At 40.6% G+C, this 12,756-nt stretch overlaps 1 protein-coding gene across 6 annotated transcripts in view; it reads right to left on the bottom strand.

Moving 5' to 3' along the window:
• Positions 1-8,580, bottom strand: part of dock5 (dedicator of cytokinesis 5) — a 41,486-nt gene extending 32,906 nt beyond the window's left edge. For 3 of the 6 annotated variants that reach the window (XM_023278843.3, XM_023278842.3, XM_023278841.3), the window contains exons 1-5: positions 8,415-8,579; positions 916-999; positions 649-689; positions 509-564; positions 137-233 (exon numbers count right to left, since the gene is read on the bottom strand). In XM_023278843.3, the coding sequence (XP_023134611.1) occupies positions 137-233; positions 509-564; positions 649-689; positions 916-999; positions 8,415-8,457 (321 nt within the window). In that variant the 5' untranslated portion in view covers positions 8,458-8,579. Of the gene's footprint in view, positions 1-136; positions 234-508; positions 565-648; positions 690-915; positions 1,000-8,414 lie in introns of those variants that run through there. The other 3 variants (XR_002746618.3, XM_035952182.2, XM_035952181.2) reach the window with 2 other exon arrangements.
• Between the last annotated feature and the right edge of the window lie 4,176 nt (positions 8,581-12,756).

Here is a 12,756-nt window from a genome sequence, read left to right on the forward strand (position 1 = left end):
ACTTCCTTCAGAGGAATTAATAGCAGTGCAACTTTTTAACAAGAATGTGCTGAAGCAATGATAAAACAGAGAAGAGTACAGAACTGTGTGTACTAGAAACAGAGTGGCTGATAACAGAAGGGCAATCTACACTTACCACAAAGAGCTTGTGCCATATCTGTGCCCATTCCCTCAGAGTAGCTCCAAGCTCCTGTACTAGGGGTAAATCTGCTGGAATAATTATTTCCTGCTGGCTAGCAGTCACAAGAAGAGAATAATAAGATATTGGAATAGTGGCTCATCGCTCACAGATCATGTCATATCATTTGGAATGACTCAAGTGCATTTCTTTACATGATAAATAGTTGGATGGTTTCACTACACAGCCAAGACATGCATAACTGAATCCTTATGAATCCTTACAGTTAAGAGTGTGTCGTTATGTTACTTGCAAATGACAAGGCTGGACGGCAAACCCAAAGAAAAGTAGAATGTCATTAAAAAGATGTTTACTGATGTGTAATCTTACCCTATCCCTTCAACCGTAGCCTCCTTTAAGTGGATGTAGGAAGCTGGGAAAATGCCCTGAGGAAATAATTACATACCATCAGTACAAATGTACATCATAGCATCGGTTATAGGATAATATAGCACTAATAGTGTCCATACCTTCTGTGATTTCTTGCGTAGAGTGTAGCCCCTATACCAGCCTAAGGAGATATTAATGTACAGAAATAAATGTTGCACTGAGGAAAAGGCAGTGGACAAGACAGGAGTGATGTCAGAAAGACAATGTGGTAGACTCATCAACATTATTATGCACAGCACACTGAGCAGCAGCAAGCTCAACATTTCATTTAAGTTCCTGTGTCAGTTTGCTATAGAGACAGGAAAGAGGGATGTGTCGGGGCTTGTTGCATGTTCAGACTTACTCACCTTCCAATTTCTCAAGTATGTGCACTGTGTCCCCCACCTGTAGACACAGCTCCTGCTCACCACTGGGATCATAATTGTAGATTGCTGAAGGACAAAGCAGGAACGTCTCATTATGTGAAACACAGACAACATTCAGAAATACTTTTACAAAAAAAAAGGAAAGTTTTAGTCAACAGTTTGATGAGTTTTGCTCCCCCTCAAGGTCCAGTGGATTAAGAAAAACCCCAAATCCCTTTTCAATCACTTATTGCACAGCGGCGCAAGTCTGTTTTTAAAAAAGTTCTGGATCAGAGGTTTGCAGTTCCGCCCTGGAAAAGAAAACCAATTCACCCTCCTTGTTGCAGAACTTGGACTAGCAGCATAGAGGATCTTGATCGTTGATTTATTCCTCATCTTATAGCTGTGTGTTTGTGCTACACGCCTGTGTGACTCATACCTCCAAAGCATTTTGACTATTTTTAATTGAATTGGATGCCCTGCAGCTGTGATTAACGCTCCAGTAGATGGACTGTGGAGCAGGTAGCTTCAGTGTCATAAATGAGAAGTGGCATCAGATCTGTACATCGTACAACTGTGGCCTTGGGTCAGTAGTTACACCACAGATCATGTTTCTGCCATGGGGTTCACCTGGAAGTGCTACCCTTTGCTAAATTACTTCTAAGCTATTCGGTTTCCTCAGCTGACTCCTACCTTCTCCTTTTGAACTCTCAACCCAGGACGTGTAAGGGAGGGATCAAGAATACGCCTGTGCACACATACAAACACACACACCCTCAAACCAGAGACATTGCAAAAGAGAAATCTTGGCAAACAATACTGTAGCAAAGGTCTTTGTCATGACTTGAGGGAGCTGCAATAGTGCACAGCCGCTCATTCTCACAGCGAGATAGAGGAACTATGAGGAGAGCTCTGCCCTGACTTGCATGGTGATAATGCTTCTTGCTGGAGGCCAGATTTCACAGCATGCTTCAACTGGCTTAGTTTATCACACCTCAGTCTGAATACCAAAACTTGACAAATCACTGAATGTTGAGTGCCCTTCCCTCTTCATGACTTCCATAAAACACATTTGCACAAACACCTCCACAGGGAATCGGTTCTTAGCCGTAGACTGCATCCGAGTTAACATCCCATGACCCCCTAAAATATTAGGTTAGACCCAGAGTGGCGGTGTTGTAAAAATCACCTGCACGGGTTCATGTGAAAGACACCTTAGCGTGGAATCCCTCATCTGGTCATTGAAAGGAAAACAACTACTGGAAATTAGATGGTTTCAGACGAAGTGGAATACCAGTTACACTGTTTTTGCTTTTCACTTTTATAGTTTTCCACTAAACAAAAACATGAATACACAAGCATCAGACACTGTTTTCTTTAAAAATAATTTACAGACATACGATGAATCACCTGGAAATTATTTGTGCAGTCAGAATAATATTGAATGAAAAGTAAACTGAAGAAATGACATCTGCCTCTAGCCACGCCAAAAGTGACAACGGTCCATTCACCAACTTGACACAGTGTCCGGGCCTGGCAACAACACAGCAATGTGCCAATGGAATGGTAGGAACCCAGCTGAGCATGTTGTGATGCCACACTGTCTGAACTAAAGGCATCAGTCTGGGCTTTGGCAAAGCAGCTCATCAGTGCAACTCTGAGACACACTATTGTCCTCTTAAACTTCAAATACTGAGCCTGTAGCTACCGCTGTAAATTCCAATAAAGCTCTCTCGGCACAAGTTCAAGTTAATGTGCATACTAATGTTAAATCAGAGTCAGCCTGATTCACTCTAAATGATTTACCATAGAAGTGGATTAGCCAACAATTAAAGAACACCAGCGGCTGAATAGTTTGAGTGGCTGCTGGCAGCTCATCAAAGGTAACACAACACAATGAGAATCTATTGTTCTCATCACTCACTGGGTGCGAAAGCAAAATATACAACAACTTTTCGACGTTATGACCATGATAAAACAAAACAAAAAACACCTTCATAAATAAATACATTTCATAATTCACAATCTAGCAACCTTTGAAAACACAAAGATTGGTTGCTAGGTTTTGTACACAAAGACATACTGATTCTATCTGATTCTGAAGTAGAATAACCTTCAATCTATACATGAAGGAAATGAAATAAAAGACATACGTCATGCTCCATATAATGGCTGATACAACAAATCATTTTCACTTGTGCAGAGCAGAAGGTGTTAGTGTTGTATTTTCATTAGGCAGCTGATGTCCCATGATTTTACACGTATCTCTTGGAAATATGTACACTTGCAAAACATAGTACTACCAAAGCATAGAGACAAACACTCAGTATCTATGCAAAAGTCATTAAGTAAAAGCGAGTCTATTAAAGTTTGTTTTTGATCCAATTCTCCTCAGGCAGCATGTTTGAAAATGTAAGAAAAGGAGAACATCTCTCCTCTACTTCATCTAGACAGCCAGAAATTATCTGCAGCTCATAAAACTGCACTTCAGCTAATAAGTCCTTATAGGTTATCCATAAACCAGAAAGTTAATTCTCAAGTTCAAAGCTAATAGTCCAAAAAGGAATCAAATTAGACCAGCGTGGTTTCATCTTTTCATTCTTGTTAAAAACCCTGCTGCAACATTTCACAGAAAGAAAATTACAAATGCCTTATCTAACAAACAAAAAAGTACAAATGCCTTTCTCCAGGCTGCCGAGGAAAAAAGTAAAACAATTACAACTCCGATAATAAGTTTTAAAAGTCAAGACTGACCAACCATCTGGTCAGTCCATCAAAACTGGGAACAAGATCAACACTTGTCTCCAAGTTGCCGGCTGCAATCAGGTGTGACATTGCAAAATGAGCAAAGTGGGATATCACTGTTGTAATCTAACAACACTGCAAGTCTCAGTAAGCAACACCTGCAAAGAAACAAGTCTGAGGTGTTCATTATTTTAAGCAAATGTGTATACAGTTCATTGTAGAATAACACCAAGTGGAAGTTGTGGCTGATTGCTTGAAACCCTGTTCAACTGACCGCGGTGAGCACAGTTGTATACCAACCTTTGACGCAAGTAGCTTGAATGGCAGTTCCTCAAAAAAAAAAAAAAAAAGGTAAGACAATAATAGGAGGAAGGAGGGTTGCTTTTAAGCAACTGTTGGATGTTATCATTATGAGTACATCATCACAAAATAATACAAAATAATTTAACTGCTTATTGTAACTTTAAAATGCTCAGTGGTACTTCATGTGGATATCTGGACCCGACTGCCCATTCATCTGCTGAAGTGGGAAAGCCCCTCTGGGCTCACTTTGAATTTGAAATTTCCTGCCGGCATGATTTCTTGAAATTTCACTTTGAAAGCCAATCATGGGCCAATAAACAACTTACACAAGAACGAGGTGGGCACTTGCCAGTATGCTTGCAGTGTACATATAATACTGTAATTTAGGCAAAGTAGGAAACATCATCAAGCTGTTTCATTTCTAAAGTAAAACACACTTTAAAATATAGGCTTTTTCTATGAGAGAAGATGGAAATGTGCTTTTAAGAACTTTTAGAAGAGTCATACTCACAGTGGACATTTTCTGAAAGATAAAAACTGGTGCAGAACAACCAGAGAATTCATCAACTTATTCTTTCTTATCAAAATTTGTTGTCGACGCTTTCCACAGTGCACTTTAACCAATAGTTTAGTTGCAGATTTCAAGCCTCCAGAAACAGTGTAAACCTGTGCCAAAATTTTGATATATTTAAATACATTTCTACAACTTATGCATTCAACACATGATGCACCATGACCCAAACAGAATTTTTCCCTCACAAAATCTGTGAAAAAGGAGCTGCTGTAAAATCGTGAATACAGTTTTTTCAGGACATTACTGAAAAAAAATCCATAAAATAACTGCTTTTATTATCAGTATGTAGTCAATTCACTCCAATAACACTGGACAGTGTGGAACAGCCATATGATTATTTGACTTCATACCACACATGTCTACAGGGAGTCAGCTGGCAGGTTCTGATGTACACGCTCTATAGGCCCAAAACTGCAGACGTGTGAAGAACATCTGGGTAGCAGACGTCATGGAGGAAGCTTGGAAAATCATTTTAGTGTATACAAGACTGAGCAACTCTCATTCAAATAATTAAGGTGCCATATCGCTCTTGTAGAATGTCTTTTTTAAATTCTATTTTTGACAATTATGTCGTCTGTTCTTTAACTCGACTTCCAAGAAAGCCCTGCACAAGAATTCCTTTGTGCCTTAACTGTCTGTTTATGTGTACAAATGGCAAATAAAAATCTTGAATCTTAAATCTTGGAATTCAGCATCCAGGTCTCCTTAATACGTTGCATGGACTGGATGTGGTAGGCTTGTAGCCGCTGGGTCTCAGTGAAGCCAGTCACTGAACAACCAGCAGGGGGCGACTTCTCTGACTGAAAAAAGAATTCTGACTGAATAGAAGTCTATAAGAAAAGGACCCTATTTCTCACTTAAGTTATTACCTCAGTAAACACTTTCCCAATAAAATTATGGTGTCAGTCACTAGTCTCAAGTTGTCTCCAGTACAGAATAATGTTAAATTTGTACATTAGGGTCTTCATTTGAGTAATCAAGGTGATAAGTAGGGTCTGTTTTAGGGCAGGGCTCAGTTGTGAATAACAAGTTGCTACTGTATCACTGAGCGTAGTGTTCCTAGGTTCTCCACTGAAATTATTATGGTTCTGGTTTCAACAGACCAACATGATGACAGTGAAATCTCACACTAGAGCCTTCAACTTAGTAGTCCACAAACCAAATGGGTGAATAAAACTGAACTGACATCCTAGATACAATAGCCATTTTTTATATACGGTCTAAAATAGCTTCAACGTAAAAACCTTAAGTAGGTCTTGAAACTCATTTCTTTCATTCTCCGCAAACCCATGTTTTTTTAAAGCTTGAAGTCCCAATTGACGCTAAATTGAAGCTACAGTGTGGGACTTTAACATATAAATGAATGTTTATTATATTCAAGAGTTTTCAATCTGGTTTTGGGGCAGCATTGCTGTGTGGGCAAACCAGTAGTGTTGCATTTTATGGTTTGAGTAAATTACAGCAACTAAGAGTATGCTGGAGCCTACAACACCAAAACATAGGTAGAGACCAAGCCCCAATCCCAATCTCCACCCAAAGGCCTAAGCACTAAACCCTCCCATACTTGACTTAACAGCTGTAGTGCTTGAGCGCGTGAGTTCACGACAGCTAGAAATAGTATAACAAGGAGGAACGGCACACAACATCATCTCAACATATGTTGCTGAGAAACAAAGCCATTAAACAAAAAAACGTGAAAAAAGCATTTATACATAAAAAGTCTGGAAGTACATGGACATCTGTAAATCCTATGGGGATGCTTGACTGAAAGTACAAATAACTGTACAAACATGCAATAAACAACCACAACAGTGAGCAGCCGGACGCCGTTATTTACAGAAGAACTTCTTAGTGAATTTCTTTACCATGTCAACCATGCTTGGTTTGTGTACATTTTGTCAGGAGCAGCACAACCACATTTATATGTCACCAGTTTTACTATGAACTATGGGCGAGTCCCTTAAACATCTACAGACATACAGACTCATAGAAAGAGCATGCAACAGCATCTTAAAGTCCACATCAGAGCCTTTACGGACTTGATGATTTGACGGACAGTCAGTGAGTCTGTGATTGAGCAAATTGAGACAGGACCCACAAAAAGCTTCTGGTGGTCCAGACAAAAAAGAAACTCAGCACTTTGAGGAAGGATTACAGTGACCATAAGGCATTCATCATGAGCACAGATCAACAATGTTTGTGTAATTACTCTCACTGCAAAAGGGGGAAAACAACAGTTCTGCACTGCTAGTTTAAGTGAAATCACCTGAGGTGATCAGACTTCACACAGCTCCCCCTGAAACAACGTATGCATCATCCATTGGGTCTGCTGATTTCAATGCTTCATTTGAGCATCTATTGCTGTGCGTCTCTTCAGGATATAAAAATTAACAAGCTATTTCATAATGATGGTGTCACAAATTCACCATGAAAGATGGTGATATCTTAAGCCCCATATTATCCACGTTTCCCTGTCTGCTAGCAAGATATAACTGACATTATCAGAAATCTTACAATCTCTTGTTTCGTCCCAAAATGTAGTTGCCAGTATCGGCGCGCAGCTGGGGTTAACTAATTGGATTAAAAATGTAAGCCCTTGTACAGGGTCCGATGGCATTTTAAGGATTAAGTACAGTGTTAGTAACTCCTGTCCTGTTTCTAAGGCGAATGGCAGGAGAATGGCACAGTCTACACAATCAAGCAGAGCGACAGTTTTGAACACCACACTGGGATCTAAAAGGATTAACATAAAAAATTCCTCAACATCAGCTGCTAAAACAAGGTCATATGTAACGAAGAAAGGAGGGGTAGTGTTTCTAATGCAGAGCAAAACGTACCCAAGTGAGATTATGGGTTAAAAATGTTTTTAGTCACAACAGCAACCGAGAACACAACACTTAATCTAAATCTCGGGATAACATCAATGACAGGACCCACAGTGGAGGTATCTCACCTCTGGCCTCTGATTCATACCTGCTCCAGGAAAAAACTACACACTGGAGGCATTCACAATCACCACATGCTGAGGGTTTTTTTTTCTTCTCACATCTGCTGTACACCAGGAAACAATGTTGGTAAAAGTGTCTGTAGCTTTAAGCAAAGATTTCGTCTAAACTGTAACCAATGGCAAGCTGACCTGCATTGGCTGTAAAGTCATGGCTATAAACCTGAAAGGGATTTGTCATCCCGGTAACAGTTGTGCCAATATACCTTGAGGGCGTGGAGAGTTACCTGATAACTAGAGCCTACATGAGCAGTGCAGAAATGTAGGTGATGGTGCCACACCTTAGTGTAAGACACACAGTAGAAAGTTGCAAGGAGCACAAAACATGCCACTCAGCCACAGTTCACCACACTTGCACAGTAAAGACCTGTGTAACTGTGGCCAAACACCACTTGTCTGCCCAGTTCCTGTTATGTGTATGCAAATATACAACTCCCTTATCTCACATGCAGTGCAGTGGCTCCCATGTGGGGCCCTACAAGAGTCCTTGAAGGGGCCATAATGGACCTTAGATCAAAATGAGGATTCATTTCTGTAGCTTCAACTAGTACGCTCAGTGAGATTAAGTACAAGAATGACTGGTATGTTCATTGAACTCCTGGCTCTTATCCATGTTTCCTCACCAACTCTTCAGGGACAAATATGTACGTAAATCCTCACTAAAACCAAACGTGACGAGTTTTTTTTTGAACGTGTAAGACTGAAGCTACACTGTTAACACCCGCCGTGTAGCAGCAACAACAACAACAACATCAACAGTCATTTGTGTTTCCCAACTTCACAGAGTCCTTCAAGTTTGTTTTCTGGGAGTTCAACTCGGTGGAGCTTCCCACTAGCTTAAAAAAACACACACGTAGTTAACATTTGGCCACTTACCGACTCCGTACTTCTCTTTTTTAGTCGGAATCCAGCGGGTCATAGCGGGGGGGGAAGATGTAAAGTTGTCTGAATAAATAAATAACTATGTACACTTGGCTAAACGAGGACGGGCGGCGCTATCCAGCTCGTCCCGAAGTCTACAGCTCCGCCATCATGACTTGTGAGTGGGGAGGGGAGGGGAGGGGAGGGGAGGAGGGGGGAGGAGGGAGGAGAGGGGAGGGAGGGGGAGAGGCGTGCATGCACCACCCCTCAAACACAACGCTACACCTCCCTCTTCAAAGGCTCCCGAACTTTGGGCTCCCCAGGAACACACGTCCCTCAACAAGAAGAAGAAGAAGGAAGAAGAAGCCGCAGACATCATTCAGTCGATACTTGTAACGGTTCCTTATAAATCCTCAGATGAGACCAAATTGAATTCAGGGAAATGATGGTGAGACTTTGCTTCAAGGACTCCTCACAGTTTTTTTTTTTATTTTTTTAGTGGGCTGCTGGCACACTCTTTGACAATCTTTGCAGCAGAATAATTAATTGAAAGCAGGGCTATAAATCACTGATGTGCCATAAATAAATGATTAGCAGGTTATTGTTTTTAATTTGGAATGAGACTTAAAGTGCAAACTCACGCTGCCTGCTTTAACCTTCATCCCAGCAGCATATTTAACAAGTATACGTGTAGCTTTGTCCTCCTCCATCCCCCAAATAAAAGCATTTTGTAGTTTTCCTTTAGGCCTACTTAAATAAACTTATTTCCAAAATGAATTTATGCAGAAAATGTACAAATTGGTGCTTAAAAGTTCACCAGAATGTACAAACTTACGTGTTTGAGGATCAAACACTCAGACCTCTGCTTATAATGTTCAAACTAAATCTACGCCCATGATTACAAGGACTGAGGTCTCAAGGGAACGCAGGAATAAACTACTACAAGAAAAAGACATCACAATAAAATATTCACTAATTTCTTCCCAAAACACAATTAGTTACATAATTAATATAATCTAGATAAAAGGTTATTATTATTTTACGAAGGTTACAATAAATTTTCATGTTTCATAAAGCAAAATTAGACGCGTGCCTTTGGTACAAATTGCAGCTTTTATCCAAGGTACAACCCATATTTAAAAGCTTATTTATCCTCCTTTGAGTTTGGTGTCATTTGGTTTTCTGTAATTTCAAGGGAATGTTATTTTACAGCTTAAAATTTCATCAACTCCGGATCTGCCCAGTCCCGATCTGCTTGCCATTGTTCACTAAAAAAACCCAACAACTCTAGTTTCAGCCAAAATGATATAGTAAAGATATATACTAGATTTATTACAGCCACACAAGCACATCTCAGAGAAACAGAGAAAACCTCCAGAAATCCTTTCGCCTGCATACACCTTCTTTTCACCCCTCTCCATCTGCGGCCTCAGAAATGTCTTTTCCTGCAGCATGCTCTGACTGCATGTCAATCTCAGGTATGACACGCTATTTGTATCTTATCTTGCAATAAAAGAACATAAACATTTACCGTTATTGTCATAAATCGCCTTATCATGAAATTGTGTATGTGTCTGACTCTGAACATCATCTTGTTTTGGGAAGAGCAGTGTTTAGGATTGTCGGGAGAGCACTTGAGGGAACCTGTCTTTCAAAATGACTGACAGAATGCTTCTACTCCCCATACATTAGTATTTTATTTAAAAAGCACAAATTTAAACAGAAGGAGAAAGTAATGATATGAAGTCATTAGGAACAAGATGATTGACACAGCCATAAAAAAATTGGAGTGACAGAATAAAGCACCTGTGAGATGTGAGTTAAAGTGTTTAGCTCGGAGGTCTGTGGGTAGGAGGAGGGTTAAAGAACACTGGATTATGAGCGAGCACAAATGCTACACGTTCACTCATATTCAGTTTAGATGTGTGGATTATTCCGTACAAGCCACGTAATTAGGAGAAACGTATGGTAATATTGTCAAAACTGTTGTGTTGTCCTGTTCATTCATGAGATGTGAATCACAAATTCCACTCCTCCTCCTGTCACTGCCCAGTCAAGTAATTTACAGCTGTTGGCTCTGAGATCTGGTAGCCCACTTAGCCTTTTGTTTGCCCATCATGTGTGTTTATTTATCTGCTGCCATCGGTCAACCAAATGGTGCTGTCAATAACGCTGAGCCGTTCAACGCTTTTGTTGTTCCCCCTGACAGGGCGACGTCCAGTATTTTTTCCCTCCCATCTATTGTGATGTGGCTGCTTTAAAATACAGCTGGTGGTTAATTAGTACACAACACTCTTTGATTGAAAGCTATTATTGAATCTTATCATTTTTTGCAAAGGACCGAACAAATGGCAACTGCTAAATAGCATCATTAGAACCTGGCCAAAACTGTAATCGGTTAAAGCTGAAAGGAATTCTGATTTCAGATGCCAACGTTTAGAATTGTTGCCTTTTTTTCCCCACCACATAACAGTAATGCAGAGTTACACAGAAGCATGCTTTCCTTTTTTCTGCAGTGTATTTTTTTAACAATTCTCACACAGCCAAAGGATTCCAATACAGTGACTAAGCCTGTTCTGAATATTAGGGACTAGAGATGTATTTTGCAGCTATATGTAGAATTTCCAAGGTTGTGACTGAAGCCGTTACACATGATTTTTGTGACCTATTTATGGCTGAGCTGTAGGTGCACGCTCAGAATTTGAATTCATCGCAAAAGGGGGGGGCTTATCACATCTGCTTATGCCCTTTTCACCTTTGATCCTTCTTACAACTTTAGCAAAATCTGTCATGCCAGTGAAAAATAGTGGCTTTTGAGGCTATTGAAAGTTATAAAAAAAAAAACAAAACAAACAGGACAGTGAGGCCTGCAAAAAGGAATGCAATATTGCCATCACCTGACTGCTTTGTGCTATTGCATACAAATACACTCCTTGTCCCTGACAGAACCTCATCATCCCGTCACAGCTTGTTGTGCCACAAGACTATTTTGACCATCTGCTTTGATGTAACAAGTGTTCTATTCTCTCTCCACATCTCATCTTGCAAACAGAAATCCTAAAATTCAGATGGTGGTCTGCTCATCTGGATGTGTGCGTGTAGGTGTGTGTGGGTGTGTGTGCATGCCTCGCATTAATGTGTGTGACAGCTTGACAAGCAGAATTGAACTCTTAAGTTCACCTGGAGTTGAATAAGCAATAGGAGCAGACAGGCTGAGTCTTTACAGGAAATCCCCGCTGCCCACGTCTTCAAATCGAGATCAGATTGTGTTATGTCATGTGTTATGTGTTATATGGGCTTCCTTCTAGATTAACGCTCCCTGACTAGGTGCAGCATTTTAGTCATGAGGTTTTTAAAAAGGAGATGGGGGAGGCTATCATTAAAACATGTGCAGATGTGTGAGGTAAATGGAAACAGGTGCAAACATGGATACGGAGGCGGAACAGCTGGGACATGAAGACAGTTTACAGTCACTTCCTGCATGAAAGTCAAGAGGTGGTCGTGGTGAGAGTGGGATACAGTTATTGCAGATTAAAAAAACAGAGATTGAGGTGCTTTTTGTCTTTATACAGAAATATACTGTCTGTTTACTTTGCCTGAGGCCTTCTCAGCATGTCGCCAAGGAGATGAATGAACATCCAGCATGACAGACAGTTTGAAATAATAATAAATATGTTCCCAATCCTCCGCCCAACCTTCCTGCATTCTACAGCATTTTATTACTGTTTGTGTGCAGACACGCTTGAATGCACGTGCCTCTGTGAGTGTTTGTGTGTGTGTTTATTTTTACAGGATGCACACTGAGCATCCATATGTATGAAATGTACCATATAAATAAAGCTTGACCTGACTTGACTCCTCTCAGTGCCTGACATTACTAAAGTCAGTGAACTGTGATTTGGACTAGGATGTGAGGAACTACAATGCTTCAGGGACTTCTGAGTGGTAGGGATCACGTAGCCATATAGCTCCCACTGAGGGGTTCAATTCCTGAGACATGGGGAGACAAAAGGCCTAATGGATTTACAGGTCCGCAGCCAGAACCGCACGATGCCAGAGGCAAACTGGCCGCAAGCACCCACCTGGCCGTCTGGCTGCAGAATCAGGTAATTGCTTGGTCCAGCAGTGCTTTGAGGATAGGTCAATGCATTGTCTCTGCACAAGGACTCAATATCCTGGGGCAGAGGTTGATTTTGCACTTAACTTTTGTTTTGTTTGGAAGTCATATTTAAACTTTTGGACTAATTTTACTAAAAATCTTCCATCTCTCGTGCTTGCTGCATGATACCAGACCCTGCATGTGTGTCACCACGATTACTGTGGAATGATGCAACCCAGATAAGCAGAAAGATTTAAA

The sequence above is a fragment of the Amphiprion ocellaris genome, chromosome 6 (assembly GCF_022539595.1).
Source record: "Amphiprion ocellaris isolate individual 3 ecotype Okinawa chromosome 6, ASM2253959v1, whole genome shotgun sequence".
NCBI classification, from domain to species: Eukaryota; Metazoa; Chordata; class Actinopteri; family Pomacentridae; genus Amphiprion; species Amphiprion ocellaris.